Source organism: Pygocentrus nattereri, chromosome 14, assembly GCF_015220715.1.
Source record: "Pygocentrus nattereri isolate fPygNat1 chromosome 14, fPygNat1.pri, whole genome shotgun sequence".
In the NCBI taxonomy this organism is placed as follows: domain Eukaryota; kingdom Metazoa; phylum Chordata; class Actinopteri; order Characiformes; family Serrasalmidae; genus Pygocentrus; species Pygocentrus nattereri.
This window is the reverse complement of record NC_051224.1, coordinates 7,304,930-7,326,614: the sequence shown is the minus strand read 5'-3', so window position 1 is coordinate 7,326,614 and position 21,685 is coordinate 7,304,930. Positions and strand designations below refer to the sequence as shown.

Genomic DNA, 21,685 nt, shown 5'->3' with positions numbered 1-21,685 from the left:
CTAATGGCTTGCTGGTAGGATTTGATGTTCAGTAACGCTGACACAAAATTCAAAGTGTGGAAATAAGCATTGATTACAATAGATATACAACGGATATACTTTAACCACCAATGCTTGACCTCTCAATGCACCTTTTTATTCTCTGGCGTTATTCGGCCCCTATATTTTGTGCCTGCAGCTGGTTGTGCTATAACACTGTCATTGCAGACCGTCTGACGTGTATACGTCTAATAAAAGAACTCTCTTCGTGTAAATGAACGGCTACAACGATTAGAAATGAACTCTGCCCTGAAATCATTCGCTGGAAACAGCAGACATGCTACAACGTTCGGGCCGCTAACGACTCGAAAAACGACCTTTTCCCTCGGAAACAAACACAAAGCCGAGGAGCTCCGTAAGAGTCTTCATATATTAACCCGTTTCGGTTCCCTATTAGCTGAGGAGAGTAACTTAAGTGGACAAAGGCCTCATCCCTGAAATCGAAACGAGAAGCTGACCAAAATTACACGGCAAGATGAGTGAGAAATGAAACGAAAATCGAAACGACGCTCCCCAGGGCGGCTCTGTTTTAATTACCTTGAAATGAACGTATGCAAATGCACTGCTAAAGTGGAGCTGCTTCATAGGCTGTGCTCTTATCTAAAGTGTGCATTTGCATGATTTAAAAAAAAAAGAAGAAATATAACAACAAAAAAAGGGGAAGCTCTTTTTCATGCACTCTAAGCACTTGTAAAACCGTGATCCTCTTTATAAAACCATTTTAAAAGTCCTCCATCCCGGAGAAGAAGCATTTTCACTGCGCACGTATTTAAACAAGTCGACGTGGTTCTACATTTACATCATTTAGCAGACGCTTTTAGAAGCGCTCTGTCTGTCTAGAGAAAGTGTCTTTGCTGGTTACCAGTAGGTTAGAGAGAAAGACAGTCCTGAGCTCAGATACTGCTAGAAACAAGAGTCACTGTACTCTGAACTCTGTGCCATTCAATGCAATACAATACAGTGAACCACAATACACAGTGCAATGCAATAAAATATGATATATACGTGCAGCTTACAGTTCAGTGCTCATTTAAGCGCTGTGTAAAGAGATGAGTCTCCAGTCTGCGGCTGAAGACATTTAATCGCCACCTTCACTACAGAAAGCTCTGGAGAAGGGCGCAGGCAACAGATAGGACGCTAATTCCCCAGTGAACTCTGACTCCTGACTCAAGTATGTGAGGCATCTGAAGTGGTGTAAACTGGGACTGAGTCTGTGAGCTGAGGCTGAGACGGTGTGAAGCCGCGTCGTTAAACGGCTGTCAGGCGTTTTTTTTCTCAGAGTGAAGTTGACTTCAGCTCCTCAAGCCGAGTCGGTTTAGGACGGGACTGAGCGGCTCTGCTGCGGCTGCCCAAAAGTTTACCTCCATTTTCAGCGAGCACCGTTTGAACGGTTGCGCTGCTCGTTCGTTCCCGTGCGGCTTTAACGTGTCATCGTGCCGGACACGTGGAGGGGCTCTCAGAGCCGCGAGACCTCCGACACGGCAACGCGTTGGCGAAACGTTAATCAGGGCGACCATTTAAAGCCGCCGAAAAACGTTTCCCCCGCAGCTGGAGAAAAGAAAATGGCTGTCCTCTCCTCCTCCACTTATTCAGATCACGGCACGTAGGCTGTATAAATAACGCGGCGGGCTGACGCCAGGGTCCGGCTCTAAATTAACCCGGAATGCACATCAGGCGGCTGGAGAGCTCGCAGGGGCACGACTTTCACAGCCGACAGTCGAAGGGCTCGATAGATTATCGACTAAAGAGCGGCCGTAGCCTCCTAGCATCAAAACCCGCCTTTGGTCCGCCTGAAATGATGTATTATGTAAGCGGCCGAGCCGGGAGGACTCGGCCGTGCTGTGTGGTTCGTGTCACTCCGTTGTCATCTCCTGTTTGAGTTCATGAACTCGTCCTCTTCGCCCTCTTGGCGATTTCGGCAGTCGTCATGATATTGGGGGGCGCGGGGGGGTGGGGGGATGAGGTGTGTGTGTGCGTGTGTGGGTGTGTGGGGGGGGTAGCTTATTATTACTTTATTATCACTTTATTATCATATTATTATCAAATTATCACTATTGTAAATACTAACCCCAACTGAAAAAGACACATAATAAATGAGATAAATAAATGAATGACAGAAGAAACTCAGCCACCTGGACGCTGTTTCTGACAGGTGAGTGGGTTCTCAGCGTCCCACTGACTGGAATGTCAAACGAGGCGAGGCGAGGCGAGGCGAGGCTCACGTGCGTTGGCGCCATTTGCGTTTTTTTGACCGTTTGTGTACATCATCGCCTGTGTTGTCGGTCTTCTGGAGGGGGTCTGAGGGGTGGGCTCTCCTCGCAGGTGAATAAGTGAACCCACTGTGTTTTTTTTTTTCCTCAAGTCGAGCCGCGCTGAGGGCTGCAGCCGCGCGAGTCTGGCGCCATTGTAGCTCTGCAGACACGCGCAAGCCAATCAACGACGGCAAACGAGCAGCCCCCACACGTACGACCACCCTGAGAAAAATACGAGTTTATTTTACATTTAGACACGGTGAGCATCCAGCTGGTAGAGCTCTCTCAGCCCCGTGCCCCAGTCCCCCGTCCGGCGTCGCGTCTCTGAGGGCGCTTTTTACGTCCTCTTTGTCCGGCGCGGCTCTTTGTTTGTCCTCCGCCTGACGGCAGAGCTTAATACCGACACACAGCTCCTCGGAGCCGCGCTGCTGCGACACTGCGCGTCTCGGAACCGCCGCGCAGATCGGCTCTCTAACGTTCTTTGTTGTGTTTCCGTTTCGGCCCGTTTGCTGGTTTGTGGGCTCGCAGCGCTGATGGTTTCATTCAGTGCTCCGACCTCCACTCAGAATTCAGACCCAATTATTCCTTCACTCCTATTTAGGTCTGTTATCTGTGTGCCGGGCTTGCGTGGCTGGTAATAAACCGGCCTCTCTCCTTTTCCTTTCGGTTTCTCTTAATGTTTTGCCTTGATATGAAGACAAGACATCCAAGAAGACAAGAAACCTTCGCACTTCCCTTTCTGCATTTGTCTTACAAATATTATTATTATTATTATTATTAATAATAATAAAGCATTATTTTTCAATTATTTTTTCCCACCTTTAATTCTTGCGTTGGCACGAGCGGCCAGTGAGATGACCAATTTGACACGGACGGCCAAATAGACATGAGTGAAATGTGGAACCATGTCCTACAGAATTATTCTCATTCTCGGCTGAGCTGAAAGAGTCTTTTATCTAAATGCGGTCTGGGTCTGAATCACAGTCTACATTCACTCACACGGTCATTTAGTTCGCGTTGCTTACCAAACACATTTCTGCCCATCGGCTAATCTGATCAGAGCGAGCTTGCAGCGCATTCGTCTTTCACTGTAAACTCGGCTTAAAATTTCTTCATAAAATCAGATTAAAATGTTTCTGATTTTAGCCCCGGTGTAATTATTAAATTCTCCCAGATGGGATAAATTAGCGCGTCTTTTCTGTACTTCCAATTCAAACATCTGTCGAGATGTTTTAAATACTACATTACATTAGACTTTATTATGTGCTCAGACACGGTCTGAAGCTTGGAGCCATTTCATATTAATAAAGTAAAAACATAATTAAACGTTTAAAACGTGTAGACGTAAATAGAAGAATGATATGCATTAAATAGTACCGTTATAAATTATATTAATTTTCAATAACACAAATGTATTATTATTATTATTATTATTATTATTGTTGTTGCTGGGCTTTAATTTGCCGGTCAACATTAGTGCTGAGAATAAATATTTATTCATATTTTTTTATTACTGCCCTGCTTTAATAATAATTTTAAATAATTTAAAAATGAATAAAAAGTTGTTTTGTTTTAAAATAAACTCGGAATTTATTATTATATATTTTATGGTGTTAATTAAACGATACAAACAGAAATCGGAGCTTTTAATTTATGTAAATATACATTTTAAAGACCTGGCAGTCCCGGCATGTCTTGGTTTGAGATGAGGCTGTTCGTGGAGGCACCTAATAAAATTATTTAAAACCGCAGGTCGTGCGGATTCGTTTACATTCGTTTTATAAACTCGTTTTAATTAGCGCTCAAGTCTAAAAACAAACAGATTTAGCTCTGTTTTCTCTGAGCGGAGGACGCGGCTGACAGAAGGGCGCTTGGTCTCGGTCAGTGTGAGGATGTTGACTGTGTGGATGATCAGCCGTAAAACACGGACTGTTACATTATAGGGTGGTTAGTTTTACAGCTGGCACGGAGCAGACCGTACAGAACCGCTATGAGCCCTGGTTCTGTACAGCACCAAAAAGGGGTTTGTATGGTTACGTTGACATAGCAACTATAGTGGATCCTTTTTAGTGCTCTATAGAACCACAACACAGCCATTTCACCACGCAACGAACCATTTAAGCAAGGTTCTTTATAGAACTCATGGTTCTAAACAGAACCATTGACATTACTGAAGAACCATTGAAGAACTGCGGGAGTTAAACAGCTGTTTGATTTGACTCAACGGTCAGTGGCTCTGACATCGCTCGCCTGCTCATGCGTGTTTCCCTCTTTCTGCTGTCAGACCTGCAGCAGCGCGATCTGACTCTTCTTTAATTCAGAAATGATCTCTCTCTCTCTCTCTCTCTCTCTCTCTCTCTCTCTTTCTCTCTCTCTCTCTCTCTCTCTGTCTCTCATTCTCTCTCTCTCTCTCTTTCTCTCTCTCTCTCTCTCTCTCTCTGTCTCTCTCATTCTCTCTCTCTCTCTCTGTCTCTCTCATTCTCACTCTCTGTCTCTCTCTCATTCTCTATCTCTCTCATTCTCTCTCTCATTCTCTCCTTCTCTCTGTCTCTCTCTCTCTCTCTCTCTCTCTCTCTCTCTCTCTCTCTCTTTCTCTCTCTCTCTCTCTCTCTCTGTCTCTCTCATTCTCTCTCTCTCTCTGTCTCTCTCATTCTCACTCTCTGTCTCTCTCTCATTCTCTATCTCTCTCATTCTCTCTCTCATTCTCTCCTTCTCTCTGTCTCTCTCTCTCTCATTCTCTCTCTCTCTCTCTCTCATTCTCTCTCTCTCTCTCATTCTCTCTCTCATTCTCTTCCTCTCTCTCACTCTCTCTCTCATTCTCTCCCTCTCTCTCTCTCTCTTTCCATCTCTCTCATTCTCTACATCTCTCTCATTCTCTGTCACTCATTCTCTCTCATTCTCTGTCACTCATTCTCTCTCTCTTTCTCATTCTCTCTCTAATTCCCTCTCTCTCATTCTCTCCCCCTCTCTCTCTCATTCTCTCTCTCTCTCTCATTCTCTCTCTCTCTCACTCTCTCTCTAATTCTCTCTCTCATTCCCTCCCTCTCTCTCTCATTCTCTCTCTCTCATTCTTTCTCTTTCTCTCTCTCATTCTCTCTCTCATTCTCTCTCTTTCTAATTCTCTCTCTAATTATCTCTCTCATTCCCTCCCTCTCTCTCTCATTCTCTCTCTCTCATTCTTTCTCTTTCTCTCTCTCATTCTCTCTCTCATTCTCTCTCTTTCTCATTCTCTCTCTAATTCTCTCTCTCTCTCTCATTCTCTCTCTCTCTCTAATTCTCTCTCTCTCATTCTCTCCCTCTCTCTCATTCTCTCTCTCTCTCTCTAATTCTCTCTCATTCTCTCCCTCTCTCTCATTCTCTCTCTCTCTTTCATTCTCTCTCTCTCATTCTTTCTCTCTCTATCTCATTCTCTCTCTCATTCTTTCTCTCTCTCTTTCTTTCTCTGTCATTCTCTCTCTCCCTCCCTCTGTGTCTCTCTCCTCAGGCTCTTGTCGTCGGCTTCGTCACTTCCTCGAAAAGACAGCTTGGCTCCGCCCCTCCTTAGCAACTACATTCGCGTAGCAACGGCTCGACCAATGGCCTCAACAAAACACGTTCCCACCGACTCCGGTCGCATGGCAACAGTTTAGAACGTGATGACGTCTCCGCGGCCGAGTATTATGGGCTGCCGTGGATTATACGGACAGAGGTTGTGGCAGAAAAAAACGCGCTGTGGGACAGAAGTAAACATGGAGCTGTCTGCGGTCGGGGAGCGGGTCTTTGCGGCCGAATCCATCATCAAGCGACGCATAAGAAGAGTAGGTGTATGGCTTGTTTAATTTGTTACAGTGCTCTGCCGTCGTTAGAGGGGCAGCTGGAGATTTGTTCGCGTCCTGTTGGTTTTTGGCAAGTTAAACGTTGAAGGCTAGCTAGCTAGCGCGGCTAGTCTGCTAATTGAGTGCCCGTGTTTTAGCCGCTGTCACGCTTTCTCTCTCTCTCTGTCCCGCAGGGTCGAATGGAGTATCTGGTGAAGTGGAAAGGCTGGTCTCAAAAGTGAGCTGTCTCTCTGTTTTCCTCCCCGTTGCGCCGATAGTTACAAGTGCTCAATGCTAGCTAACGTTAGTTTGCTGCTACCGAGCCGAATGCTAGCAGGTCAGTGCCCGAGCGCCGTGCGCTGCTGCTGCTGCCTAACGGGCTCCTCGGTGCTCGGTGCTAAAACGTTAGCTGGCATTTTAAGGCCAAGCAGAAGGTTAGCAACGGCGCTAATTCGTGGAAACTCTTAAAAATTCACAGGTTGCCTGTTTGATTTCTGGTTCATCTGTAACGTTTACTTGCGATTTAAACGAAAACTTGGATGACACACTTTTAAGACCGTGTTCTCTTCAGGCATGCCGTTTTCGTTGGTTTTCGTTGCAGATACAGCACCTGGGAACCGGAGGAAAATATTCTCGACGAGCGTCTCTTCGCTGCTTTTGAGGAGAGGTTCGTGCACCTTCGACACACGAACATCCACTGGATTTACCTTTTTTCATACTGTAACTGCTTGTCCCGGTCAGATTTGCTGCGGGCTTCTTACACTTCTCGCTTTTCGTTACAGAGAGCGCGAGAGGGAACTGTACGGGCCGAAAAAGAGGGGGCCGAAACCGGAGACTTTCTTGTTAAAGGTGGGCGAGTGGAGCTCGGTGCTCCCGTTATTACAGTGGGCTCGTTAAAATCTGTCTAACTCTCTGAAGCCCACGATCCGTTCGCTGTCTGAAGTTAGTTTGTGAGAGGTTTATTTTATGGCCAGGTGTACAGACTTGTCACGCACCCAATTATAAAGTGATTCATTTTCAGTGCTTATCAGAATCTTTATGCGTTGTATTCAAATAAACGCGGGTCACAGTAACAGGGCGCATGCGCTGATCTTTTCTTCAATCATCATTTCAGGCAAAAGCTAAAGCCAGTGCCAAAAATTACGAATTTAGAAGAGAGATGTCCAGAGAGATCCGAGTGTCCTTCCCCGTGGCGGAGCCCGTGGTCACTCCCCGTGCGCGTGAAGGTCTTCGGACGGTCGTGCCCACCATCTTTCCCCCCAGCACCGTGAACAGGGGCGAAAGCGTTCGAGTTCGCCCCCCGGAGCCGGAGAGGAAAGCTCGGCCTGTTCAGGGCCCCGTGGACTTCTTTAACGTGCCCAAAAAGAGAGGACCGAAACCAAAGCTGCGTTTCCCTGTCAGCGCTGGCGGTTGTGCATCCCATGAGTCCTTTCACAGGAGAGCAGATGAGCGCTTTTCTCTGAGCCACGCTAAAATGGGGGAGACCTCTGCCTACGGCCTTATGCAGCTAACGCAGCAGTTTCGCAGCGGGGACGTTCACAGGCACCTTTCCAGAAACAGCCTGTATAGATCCAGTGATCCGGCCGACGACGATGACGCGCTGTCTCCGGAGCCGCTGGACGTGGAGGAGGAAGCAGGAGAGTCGTGGAGCCCATGTCTGAGGAACATGGAGAAGGTGATCGTGACGGACATCACCAGTAACTCTCTGACTGTAACCATCAAAGAGAGCTCCACAGACAAAGGCTTCTTCAGGGAAAAGAGATGATGAGATGATGGCCTGATGTAGATTAGCTCTGAAACGGTATTATCTAACCAACAATCTCGTTTCTATCCTTTCTTAGTCTGTAACTGTACAGTGTGTCTCGCAATCGTGTATATATGTAACAAAAAGAATAGTCTGCATATACATTTCCCTTCGTATTTTCTATGAAAATGAAATTTATTTTTGTACTTTCCGAGGTTTTGTGTAATGTGCAGCAGCAATTAATTGTGTAATTGTTTTTTTTTTTCCTAAACGCCGTGGTCAGCTGTAATGACTGTAGGCCCAGATCGCTGATAACACTCTTTCAGCTTCCAGCACCTTTTATTCAGAGGACCCGGACGGTTCCTCTATTATTATCTGCTATTGTTCTTTATTGTACTGTTGTGTATATTTGAAGGTCTAACATTGTCTGTATTAAAGCACAGAGTAAAAATACGAATATAAATACAAATGTGTGTGTGTGGCCCAGATATTTAATGCGAACGTGTTGGATTTCCTGGACCTGTCCAGCCTTTCAGCGCACGTTAGTGACATTTTTCTTTCGGTGTAGCTTTAAGGGAAAGAAAAATGCGCTGAGATCTGCATTTGGCCGAATGTTTGACTGTTGCTATGCAGTGAATTTTAATGAAGGCCTTGCTGCAGTTGGGCCGTGGTTTGCTTTATTTAGTTCAGCCAGTTTGCAATTAAATTCAATGAAGCTGTCGCTGTATTTTAAGACGGACGCTGAGGTCCGTCGTCGTTCTTGTTTGGCGCACAGTAGCATTTTATTTTTTTTCCTTATTGTGTTGTAGGAGATTCGCAATAAATAAACGCATAAATAAATGAATAAATAAATACAAAATAATTTAAAAAACATTAAAAACGGCAATTTTTTTTTATCTGCCGCAAAGTGTTAATCGCTTCATTATAGTGTCACTACATTTTTACTGATTATTATATCGCTTTGTTTCTGTATTATTATAATTTATTTTTAACCGTTGGCTTAAAACGAAGGCGTCAGAAGTATTAGCTGAGCGTCCCAATAATCCCGGAGTAAACACGCGCCTTAATGTATGCGAGGTGTGTAATCAGTGAAGTCAGTGCGTTTATACGCGGTTGGAATGAAACATTGTGCTGAAGTAGTTTGTTAGTCTGTAGCTGAAGGTCACCTACATCCTGAACTTCAGCAGAAAAAAATAATCAAATGAAGAGGAGAAAATATAAGATCCTTTATATCTCTGACATGAACGCGAGCTGCGCCTTCTGTTGCTGTTTTGTTTATGCGTATCTCAGTTTTTCTCGCTGCAAAAAAAAGAAATAATAAAATTAACGAGGACTTTTATTATTAAAAAAAAAGAAAAAAAAAGCTTTCCAGCGTTGCAGCGTGGCTCGTTATTTCTTTTTAAATTTAATACGGCACGAAATTTACGAGTAATTCATAGTTTATAGGGTCTGAAATGCACAGTAATCTAGAGAAACGGACACCGGGCTCCAAAAACGCGGTGGGCTTTTTTTGGATAAAGGAAACCCTGGAACGGATGGATCCTGGGCGATATTTAACGAAACGTCGGGCTGAGTTTTCACAGGAAAACTTTGCGTTTACAGAGGTCTTTAAAAACCTGCTTTAGCTTCAGAGCACGAGCAGCTGAGCAGCTGAGCGCGCGGGCTGGTGTCCTTCACGGGAAGCGCTCCTCGCCGGTCAGTCAGAGTACAGACGATCCTGCGGTTGAAAGAATTGTTTCCAGACATGCTTCCCAGACAGGTGTAGAAAAACCACAGAAATCCACAAGATGTCGCCATGACCTTGTTACAGAGCGATCTGCCAGCCGACAGCTCCAAAAGGCGAGCAGGCCTCCGTCCGTTCCAGGCCCAGCGCTGGATCAGCGTCTCCCTGCCAGCAGTCGTGACTGAAACCGAAAACGAGCGGTTAAAGGCGGTCATGTCAACTTATAGCGCGCTCCAGTATAGACTAACCATCATCGGATGAAGGGTAGAAAGGTTCCAGCGACTCCAGAACCTTCTCCGGCTGGAAAAGATACAGCGATCAACACGACGTCTGAACTCAACGCGTCTGTTTGTCCAGACGTTTAACCCGTTAATGTCCACATGTAAACTTTTCCATGTCCTCTGGTCCCTAAGCTCTTGTCTGAGCATAAACCTGCAGAATTATTGTTAAAATCGGTTAAACAGTCTCTACAAGATCAGATTTAAACCCGATTTAAACCACACCCGATTTTAACAGAGCAGCTGGAAACTCGATTCAGAGCAAAAGTGCGAGAAATAAATGTCATAAAATGCGAAGTTCTTCAGATGTTCATCCAAGCTGTACATCCTTTAACAGGTTCTGTTCAGGTTCTTCGTTGGCTGTTTAGTCAAGGCAACGTTGTGTATAGAGCGATCACAAGTCGAAGAACCATTTAAAAGTTTGAGTAATGCACAGTTTGAACGGTTAAATGGTTTAGTAAAGGGAATGGTTCCATGTAGAATCATTTTATGCTTAAATGTTTTTTGCCTAGTGCAGAAGTTCTTCAGACTGATGGGGAATGTGTTGCATATGGTTCTGTATAGAACCTCTTTTGAAGAAGTTTTGTTACAAGCTTGACATCGTCACAATAGCAGAACCCATATTGGTGCTATTTAAAAGCGATTTTAAAAATGTTCTATATAGAACCATATACAGCATATTCTCCCTCCATCAATCTGAAGAACCATTTAAGCATGATCATGAAATTATCATACATAGAGCTCATGGCTCTAAATAAAACCGTTCCCTTTGCCTGTTGTATATGGTTCCTCAAAGAACCTTTGAATAAATTAATCTATGCATGTTCCACTGCTGTCTTTTTGGCTAACAGTGCAACTATGCAAAATTTAGTAGCTGCAGACCAACCAGAAAAAGGTTCTGTGTTATTTTCTTTATTTCACTAAACATCGTAGTTGGTCGCGAATGGGTTCAGTTTAGAGGTAACGGTCATATTTAGCTATCGCCCCCGGGTGAGTTCAGGTGAAGTGGAACACCTCAGTTTAATAGCGTTGGTCTTTGTTACCCCCCCCCCCCCCTCCCCCGTTACGGAGCCCCGCTGATGACATCCTGTATAAATAAAGTAATGCGTGGGAACGACATCCTAATGCGTGGTCCCGACCTAAGGCGTTGGAATGAGGTGATTAGGTCGTGGCCATGACTCAGTAAGGTGTGGGAACAAGATCACGGCTTACAAAGCCATGGCCACGTATTATTATCTCGTGGCCACGCTTTACTAAGTCGTGACCGCGACTTAATTGTCTCGTTCCCACGCTTTACTAAGACGTGGCCACGCATTATTTTTTATTTATACAGGATGCCACCAGCGGGGCTCCGTACCTGTTCCGCCCCGCATTTACAAAGGTCTTTTAGCCAGTGCATCATTTTAAAATCCACCGCATCTCGAGAGCCCAGCTGACTGGTGCCCTGTTCGAAGATGTTAAAGTTGTGGTTTTCAATAACCTGTTTTTAGTTACAAGCGAGGAAATCGATCATTTAAAATATTACATCATGTCCAATCCTGTATCTGTTTGGGAGAACAGCAGGGGTGGGATTGAGGATCGCGAGCCCATGTGTTAACCTCATAAATTACACCGAGTGAGGGTGGAGTCGACCCCCTAACCTCCCCCTGAGGGGAAAGTGTTAAAGCCCCCTCCTTGGCCTGTAGAGTTAGTTCTTCGCTGAGTCGACGCGGTGCAGCTCATCTCAGCGCTCCTGAACAGATGCAGTACAGAATAATGTGTAGCCTCACTTTCCAACTCAGAGACCCTCTGTTTCGCTGAGATGTCGCCGAAAGGAGGCGGATTACTGCAGTTTATACAAACCGCGTGTTTCCTCTCGTGTTGTTCAGCAGACGTGTGCAGCTTTAGTGGAAGGTAGGAAACCCGCGCCGGTTGTCACTCTGTCTGGATCACTAATCCAAATCTGTGATGTTAGATTATGTTAAATACACTGATAGAGAATTAGTGCTGAGTCAGCATTTAAAGACGTTATCCAAGCTCTGTTAATCAGAGCGGCGGGACCAACTCAGATAAACTGAGACAGACCGAGACGGACCGAGACAAAGTCAGGTCAGTTTATTCCAGCAATTTTCGGCGGAGGATGAATCCCGATAATTTACTGTAACAGAGTCAAAACGACTGGTTCTGAAAGAACGGGCTGATACAGTTCGGCTGTTTTTAAGCACTTTTTAGTGATTTTAAACACTTTGTTCAATAGTTTTTAAGCATTCCGAGCGCACGTTTTTTATTTGCTCGTTTTTAGGCATTTTTAAAGCTCTTTTTAAATATATTTTTGTTTTGGTAATTAATAAATGTATATTTAAATGTATCCTATCTATCTATCTATCTATCTATCTATCTATCTATCTATCTGTTCTATCTATCTATCTATCTATCTATCTATCTATCTATCTATCTGTTCTATCTATCTATCTATCTATCTATCTATCTATCTATCTATCTATCTGTTCTATCTATCTATCTATCTATCTATCTATCTATCTATCTATTCTATCTATCTATCTATCTATCTATCTATCTATCTATCTATCTATCTATCTGTTCTATCTATCTATCTATCTATCTATCTGTTCTATCTGTTCTATCTATCTATCTATCTATCTATCTATCTATCTATCTGTTCTATCTGTTCTATCTATCTATCTATCTATCTATCTATCTGTTCTATCTATCTATCTATTCTATCTATCTATCTATCTATCTATCTATCTATCTGTTCTATCTATCTATCTGTTCTATCTATCTATCTATCTATCTATCTATCTATCTATCTATCTATCTATCTATCTGTTCTATCTATCTATCTATCTATCTATCTATCTATCTATCTATCTATCTATTCTATCTATTCTCTGAATTACTCACTATTCATTTATTTACTTGTTTGTGTATTCATTTCACTCACTCATTAATCAGAACAGGGTTTATTAGTCACCTCCATTAGCGTGTATTAGGAGTTGATCCTGGTGTTTTGGTCACAACAGATAAATCTATGTTTATATAATATTTACACATTAAATCTTCAGTAAACAGCGCGCGCAGAATATCTCGCAGTTGCTGCTCTGGTCCAGCAGAGTAACGCGGGAAAGGTAAGAGGCCGCTGGCCCGCCGGCGCTGTGTTCATGCATTCATCCCCGTCTCTGTCTTCGTGTCTGTGCGCATGTGCGGTCAGCGGCTTAGCGCGGGATCCTCTCTCAGGGCCGGTCCAGCAGGTCAGTCTGCGCTGCTCCACCGGCTCGGTCCGCTGGCTCTTCCCGCGTCTCGCGCTGCGGCTCCTGCTGAAGCCCAACGTGGCCTCCGCGCGCCCCGCCGCGCTCTGCATTAAAGCCTCGCGCGCGTCGCGCGGCGCCGCTGTGTACGCGGAGCGCGCCGGGGAGCTGCAGCTGCTCGTGGAGGACGGAGAGCTGTCCGAGCAGGTGCACTGTGTCCGGACGGACGGAGCTCGGGGAGCTGCCATCTTCCTTCAAGCCAACCCGCAGAGCGATTTCCGGCGGCGAGCCGTGAGCTTCCGGTACGAGCTGCTGCAGGAAAAGAGCATCGGGAGCAAAGGTGAAGAACACAGGTGGACACCGACCTGCCATAACATTACAGCCACACACTGGTTTCTCCACTCACTTAATCAGGTACACCTGGTGCACTGTGTAGTTGGTCCACTGCCCAAGTAATACCTGCCCTGGGGTGGTCCTGTGGGGGTCCTGACCGCTGAGGAATGGGTAATAGGGGGTTAAAGTAGTATGCAGAGAAACAGATGGACTACAGTCCGTAACTATCAGAGGTGGATGAAGTACACAAATCATGTACTTGAGTTAAAGTAGAGACAGCCAAGGTAAAATATTACTCCAGTATAAGTAGAAGTTTCTCCCTTTGGACCTCAACTTGAGTAAAAGTACTGAAGTATTTACCTTCAAATGTACTTAAGTATCAAAAGTAAAAGTACTAAAAGAGTAATTCTGGCTCTGATGTCCTGTTATCATTTTTATAACCAGACTGGCTTCATGAACTCATTTCAGGTGAAAGTCCTCCAGCATCTCTCTTGGTAAACCAGCCTTTTAATAGAACGTCATTAATTAGTGACGCTGATGTCTATTAAAATGATCCTAAGAACAAAACACTGAAGGTAAACAGTTTCCATCAGGGAGAACCGAGTGGCTCTGAAATCACTTTTTACACACAAGCAAAGTTTCAGTTTAAGATCACTTTGTAACTTAGTTACAAGTTGAATAAAAACTGGCTTTAAACTCAGGATCACAAAGTTTTCCTTTACTGTGTTGATCTGTAGGTCTCTGTTCATAAACATAAACTAACCTAAACTAATTTACTATAAAATGAAAGTGTTTGTATGAATTCAGAAAAAAAGAAACACACCAGTCACGACTGCATATGTGGACATATTTCTATATTGTGGTCTATTTACAGGTTAGGTTAGTTCCATCATTGGTGGTCTTGCTTTGCGCTTCTTTTGTTTTGACATGTTACGTTTTTGTACACAAAAAACCAAAAGGAACGACAGATTTCTCAAATGTAGTGGAGTAAAAAGTAAGATATTTGACTTTGAAATGTAGTGGAGTGAAAGCAAAAAGTCACCCAAAATGGAAAAACTTAAGTAAAGTACAGATACACAAAAAATACTTAAATACAGTAATGAATTACATTTACTTAGTTACTGTCCACCACTGGTAACTACAGAACTACCGAATGCACCTACTTGGTAAGTGGAGCTGATAAAATAGACCAAGAGTGTAGAAACAAGGAATTCCTTCATTGTCACACTGCAGTCTTTGGTTAAGTCTAACAGAAGTCATATGTTTGTAGACATCTAAGGTTTCTTCTGAAGTCAAGGGAATTAAAGGGAGTGTCCCCTTTTGCTACAACAGCCTCTACTCTTCTGGAAAGGCTTTACAGTATGGAACGTTGCTGTGAGCACTTGGCTGAATTCAGCCACCAACAGGGCAGAATACTTTGAAAAAGTAGGCCTGGTTGGATACAAACTACATTGTCTTAAATGTATTCCGTAACATATTCCGTTACAATATGTACAAAAGAAACATATTCAGAACACATTTTTAATACACCTTCATGGGAAATTGGAAATGCCTTACTGATACTGCTTGGCAGTTTTCTTCATATAATTCTGATGTTAATGTGTTTCTTGAAAGATTTGGTTACTTAAACGAGGTTTTACAATTCATTGCGTTCTTTTAGGCTCATCGTCTGCTTCAGTCCACTCTTGGTCCCATAACCCTACTGCCATCTCAGTAATTAAGCAAATAATTGACCATATCCCAATAAAAATTCGACTAGCTATGTGATTTCAGTTAACTGAATGTGTGTACCTTGCCATGGAGTCCAGTACAACACCAACACTAAGCTTATTGATCCTGAACACGTCTTCCACCTTCTCCTGTTTCATCTCTCAAAAGAAGTTAATAACTGTGATTAATAGCAATGGGCGTCGTTCACCAACATCTTCCAAAGTTTTTCTCAAGTTGTTTCTTGAGAAGGGTCCTAAGAAAAAAACTTCGTCAGATACACAACGTTCTTAAACCATAGAATTGTCCGCGCCTTTGTGCTCTTGATTGTGTGTAGATTCTTGTGTTGCCTAAGAACAAATCACAAATAACAAAACATGAATGTGAATGTCAGAATCTTTGTGAAAACTGCATAAGTGGATTATAAGAAGATTTATTTTTCTTAAGAACGATTGGTGGATGAGGCCTATTAATTTGCTAGTCTGCTCAGGCTTTACCAGGAAATTCAAGCTCTTTGGAGTCCTTCTTTACATGTCGGGTGGTTTTAGGATAATTGTCAAGCATGCGTTGATGATGTCTCTTTAAAAAATGGTATATATTTTTTAATTTTCGTATGCTAAAAATATCCTCCAAAAATAAAAGATGACCTTATTCTTAATACAGTCTTTACAAAATATATTATGTTGGGCTGCATTGAGATACTTCATTTTTTGTATTTTGAATGCTTACAGTCCACTACATCACAACCTTGAGCATTACGAAGGTCAGGTACCAATGTTGGATAATTAGTTCTGGATCATAGATGCTGATCTAATCCATCTCAAAGCTACTGGATGGAGCTCCGTCCCTCCAGAGAACACACAACAATTCGACTGCTGCACAATCCAATAATGTTTTTGTTTTTGTTTTTGTTTTTACCACTCTACCCAACACTTGGCACTGGGAATAGTGACCTAAGACTCATGTGCAACTGTGTTATTGGCAAACGTCTTCTATAGAGATTATACAAGCACCAGTGCTCCTTCAACTGATTGAATTCACTATGTAGAAGGACACATTTGGGCTTATAGTGTACATTAACGCACAACACTTCTGGAGTTTACTCAGCACTGTTAGCTGTAAAGGTTAGTAAAAGGATCGCAAATTTTCTCTCATCAGGCCCAGCTCAAGTGGAGATGCTTGACAAAGAACAAAAGCACAGTTTTATAGGCTGTTTTTAATCATTTTACTGATTCAAAATGCCATCTGCCCTGTCAAAAAGTAAGGTCAGCAGTCTCGCCCCTGCATAAAGATGTCAAACGCTTCTTAAATTCCAGGGATTCCTAATCATTCTTAGTATATGAGCGTACGACAAAAGCTGAGACAGGAGGCCGTGTTTGCCTGACCCCGCTCTCTCAACGCTGATAGAGAAGAATTCAAATTTCACCCACATGCCTCCTTCCTCAGTGGCAATTCAATTAACTCTATACAATAAGAGGATAAGCTAAATTCAAGACCAGCTCTTTTTCTTCACAGATGGACAGAGGTTGACATTTGGGATTATACGCCACATGCTTCACATTCCCCTCAAGGCTCCTTGGATTCTTTCATAGCAGATGATGACCACTCTACTAAAGTGCGGTTAAAAGTTAATTAGTCTGCTGTCTTGCCATGAACCGCAGCTCCCAACAAAGTGTGTTTTGTGTGACCACGATTTCTTCTGCTGATTTGTCCAATTTGTCTATCTGTTTCCTCTCCCAGCTGCCTGCCGACCATGCAGTGACTCTGAGATCCTCCAGGCCATCTGCACCAGTGACTTTGGTGAGTGCCATTGACGTTGTTCAGTGTTTTAATAGGTTCACACTGCACACAGTCGCTTCAAAAGGGTTTTGGACATTTGTGCGGTACCTAACATGCATTAAAGTTCATTGAGTTAAGAAACAAAATGTCAGACCAAGTGGCATTTATTTTAATCCTTTAATGTTCTGCTCAAGCATTTGGTAGAGCCCCATTTGAGTCACTATATATGCCATAAAGTGCCATCTCAACCGTTTGCTAGACGTGAATATTTAAAAAAATTGTCGGGTAAAGAAAAACGAAATAAAAGAACCACCCAATTATTGACCCAAACAAATAAAAAACATTTTTTCTTGGAGAGGACATAAAGGGTTAAACAGACCATTCCAAGACTGCTTTTTTTCTCTTTGGCTGAGTTTTCTTTTAAAGGGCTGCTGGTGTGATTCAAATTGTTATTGTTTGAGTAACTGCTTTGCAGACTTTTGCAGGTTTGCATTCAGAATGCCTTTGTTTACTTCTGAGTTCACGATATCATCAGTAAACACAAGCTCACCAACACCATTGTAAGAAAAAACGGCTTCAGGCTTTGTCCTTAACAGTCCTCTTAATGCAGTTTGGTGGAATTAAAATCCTGGCTGAGTCTATCAGCAGTTTGAACTTGTGCTAAAAGTGTTTTTCACTCAAACAATCATCATTTTGGGAAATATTTTATGAAGTAAACTAAACATTCCTCTCATTACAGTTTAGCAATGGTACCTTTATCCAGTGGTCCAAATAAAGTCCAAATATTTCTGTATGTCGTCTTCATTTCGATAAGACTGGATGCCATTTTCTTAGTTCATTAATTTACTTTTTCTTAAATGGAAAACACAGTACATTCACTGTACTCATAGTTTTTAAACATCTGTTTCAATTTTGTTGCAAAAATCAGAAAAAGCTCATTTTATGATACATATCAATAATCGTATAAAATTATTGTGAATGTTTCCATCACCTTTTTTTCTGAAATAAAAATACAATAGAACCCTCTGCAAATAGCAAGCTGGGATTACCTTCTGATAAATGAGGTACTCTCAAAGATGACCCCTATTCGATCACTTCAGATCACTCTACTCTTTTGTGTGGGTGTGCGCATATGCGTTTGTGTGCCAGTGTGTGTGTGTGCTATAAAAAAAGAGTAGGTTTTGCAAACTCAGCATCATGAATCATGAAAGATAATACCAATAATAACACAGAAACTGACCGTTCTCGAGCGTTAAGAATCAGCCCTATTTATCAGAGTAGTCAGTCTCTCTCTTGGACGCTGAGGTTAATTTATTCCCTGAATAGCTGCGTGCAGGGCGAGGGCCTGATCTGTTCCCAGCAAGCTGCTGCTCAGCCTCTGCTGAGGGCCTGGCAGATGTGGGGGCTCTGGCACACACAATGGGAGGCACATGGCTTTAAGGCCAGCGACAGAGCAGAAGCAACGGCTGCTTTGAACTCCCTCCATTTATAGGCTGACCCTAGCACCCCAATCTCACAAATCGCCATCGGACACTTTTTGATGAGGGAAAATAGCTGGCTAATGAAAGTGTAAATGCTGGCAAGGAGTGAAAAAGGCTTTTACTTGCCTTGCTGTGATGCAGTGTGTGGGGGGATGGGAGAAGTTTTGGAGGGAGAGTGGTAGAAAAGGACCCTTATCCTCAGCAGGATTTATTCAAAAGGAGAAAACGCATCATTCTCATTCGCTCGTGGAAGCCCATGGTGAGGTGAAATGAATGCCTTACCATAGGAAAAACATTAAAATATGCAGGGCGTGGGTAATACTGGATGAGGATTGGTTGTAATATAAGCCCTATTCAAGGTTCTTTTACAAGGGGTCATTTGTAAGGGATTTGACTGTTCACTTGATAAAGGATATAGTATCTGCAGTTAACCCAGATTGAAACTTCATAACCCTGTTATTCACGCCAGCAAGCGCCACACTCAACTCAATAACAATAACAATACAGCACACAGCCATGATCATTACCAGGTTTTGGGATTACATTACAGTGACGTTGATTTGTTCAGGACTACTATTGCTGAGGGAACCCAGGATCATCATATTACAGAAGGTTATTTGCTCATAATTCACCATGGAACAATGTGGGAGTCTGTCAGGGGAGGCTCGGCGTCCACAACACATTAATCTAAATAAACTTAACGCATTATGTGCTGTTTTTGTATCAGCCCCCAATTTTTACATGCCTAATTTTAGCAAATTGTGCTTACAGTTTCTTCCAAGAGAATTCACAGCTGCCAAAGATGAATGCCTGACAACTTACAGCCTCCCTGAGAACTAAGTTGGTCAGTTAGAATGAATATGAAAATGAAGCAAAGTAATTTGCTTCAACTTGATGTGTTCATTATTTGTCAGTTCACATTGTTAAAAGATCAAAATAATCCCAATATTCAAATCATATATCAAAATATTTATTTAATCAAAATATATGTATGTTGCACAGCTAGGGTTCTCAGGAATCTGCATAATCACATTTGGCCTGTGTATTGTCAGATAGCTAAATATGGTGTTTAATTATTGTGATCCACAAATAAGTAGTCGAACATTCATATTTAGGTTCTAGTGGGTGCACCGGGGCCCATAGTTACACCACTGTCTTTATAGTCTTTAGGATTCTTAATGGGTTGTTTAAGCTTTCTCTAACTGTATCGATGTATCTTGTTGCCCGGCAGTGCATTACAGACTGTAATAAGGACTTTGTTTGAATCATTGGACACTTTTTCTGTTCTATCAGTGGTCCGTGGCTCCATACGTAGTGTATCCCATCATCCTGAGCGGCAGACATCTGTGATCGAGGTGGAGGAGGCCCGAGTATACCGACAGCGCAGCGGCATCTTTGAGAGAGAGCCGATCATGTCTGGCCACTGGCACGGTCACATCCATACCCCCCTGCAGTGCCACGTTAAAGCCGGAGCTGGCCAATTCCTCTTCACTGGAGCTGAGCACTTTGGTGAGGCTTGGCTCAGCTGTGCTCCCAGATTCAAAGACTTTGAGGAGTTGTATTATTTAGCCAGGGCAGCACAGCACATAACCTGTGAATTTCCAATCGACTGATAAGATTCATGCTATGTTGTATACATCCTCGCTGTAATAACAAAACCTTGCATCTCTGAAATGGTAACTTCCGCCAAATGTTTGCATATAGAAAAGATTGAGATATCATTCAGAGTAATGTCATATGAAATGCTCCCTTTTTGAGAATTGTTTACTATAGTGGTGATAGGAACCAGACGTCTGAAGAAGTTTAGTGCCGCTGAAAGCCTCCTAACAGAAAGTTATTAAGCGAAATGATTATCATTGCCTGATGCATGATTCGTTGTTTTATTATAGTTTTGAGAAGGTTGTGGCCTAAAACATGGATAATAAATAAAATAATCATTTTTGTGTTGTAGACATCACAACCTCTGGTTCCTATCACCACCATTGTAGAGAAATCTGAGTCAATAGCTTTCTCTACACTGAACCATCTCACATCAAGCCACTCTGACTGACTTCGCTTATTCGTTTACTTTGCTTACTTATCTCAACAACGAAATTATGTAGAGATTTTGGGAAAAAAATCCCTATTTAAAGAGGAAGGAACAAATGTTCTTAACTTTGTGTGCTTATAAGACGAGATTTTATTTTGGACGACTTCTTTGCTATTTATCAGTGTCCAAAGTGCAGCTGGACGTTTCAAACAGTGTCTCAACAAGAAAAAATAAAAATGGAATTAAGATTTTTTGATACTACAGTGGCAATATAACAGTTTGGGAACTGTTATGACCAATTTAGGGAGAGACATTTAATGCTCAATGCAAACCAAAGGAATCACATCATAGATATCTATTCGTTTTTTGTGCTCTATTGTACTAAATGAGAACGTTGCAACTCCAACTTTTTTTCTGCGTCACCACCCACTGCTCTGGGTGCTACTGTTAAAAGACACCACAAAGTGTTAAATTAGCACCTTCAGTGTTAAAGGACACCTCCAGTGTTGAATTAACACCTACAGTTTTGTTAATCTTGTTTAAACAGTAGGTGTTAATTCAGTCATGGTGATTTTTCTTTGAAGAACCCATAAACAGCAGGTTTTCCATCATAGTGAAGAAACTTTTAACCTTGCAGAGAACCATGGGTTCTTTTAGTTGTCTTCACCCTTGAAGAACCATTTTATGCTTGTAAAGTACAGCTTATCAAAAGGTTTGTATGAGAGTGTGAATATGAAATTTGAAGGTTTATATACAATTTTTAAACCAGCTTTGTAGTTCACCAAAACATACAGTGTGATCACATGTGAAGACACACTGACTTATATACGGTTTTATACAGGGTATGAAAGCATTTGTGTATGGAGATTTTCCAGTCAGTTGAAACTGAAAATGCTCTTTAATGTCCATTAGCTTTTAATTAAAACGGCATGTCACATGATTTTACCTTTGTGCGTGTTTGTCATAAAGCTGTGCTTCATTTTGCTCAGTAGTAAACATCTGAAAAACTGATGATTCATTTTTAAATAAATGGAAGAACAAAATCATCATGACCCATTTTATCTGAACGGCATAAAGTTAGACACAATCATGTGCAGATGTCTGGGAGCCCCTGGTCAAAAGATACGGTGTGTTGATTTTCTAGGTGAAAATAAGTTAACACACCCTCTACAGAGTGCACACTTCTGTTCATTGTAAGAGACAATTACCATTTATTTGTTAGATTAACGGGGGGATGATATAAAAGGAGGCCTGTGCAAAAGTACAGGCACATTTTGT

General features: G+C 42.5%; 2 protein-coding genes across 2 annotated transcripts; both read left to right on the top strand.

The window, feature by feature from the left end:
- Window positions 1–5,965: 5,965 nt before the first annotated feature.
- Window positions 5,966–8,298, top strand: cbx8a (chromobox homolog 8a (Pc class homolog, Drosophila)). Its single transcript, XM_017705833.2, has 5 exons — window positions 5,966–6,088; window positions 6,280–6,323; window positions 6,687–6,752; window positions 6,868–6,934; window positions 7,200–8,298. Exons 1-5 carry the CDS (start codon window positions 6,020–6,022, stop codon window positions 7,848–7,850), a joined length of 897 nt encoding a protein of 298 aa, XP_017561322.1. The 5' UTR covers window positions 5,966–6,019; the 3' UTR covers window positions 7,851–8,298.
- A 3,309-nt stretch (window positions 8,299–11,607) lies between these two features.
- On the top strand, window positions 11,608–20,352 carry LOC108432168 (meteorin-like protein). The gene is made up of 4 exons (XM_017705832.2): window positions 11,608–11,723; window positions 13,042–13,418; window positions 16,859–16,918; window positions 19,672–20,352. The coding sequence occupies exons 1-4, from the start codon at window positions 11,632–11,634 to the stop codon at window positions 19,989–19,991; spliced, it is 849 nt and encodes a 282-aa protein (XP_017561321.2). The 5' UTR covers window positions 11,608–11,631; the 3' UTR covers window positions 19,992–20,352.
- Window positions 20,353–21,685: the final 1,333 nt, after the last annotated feature.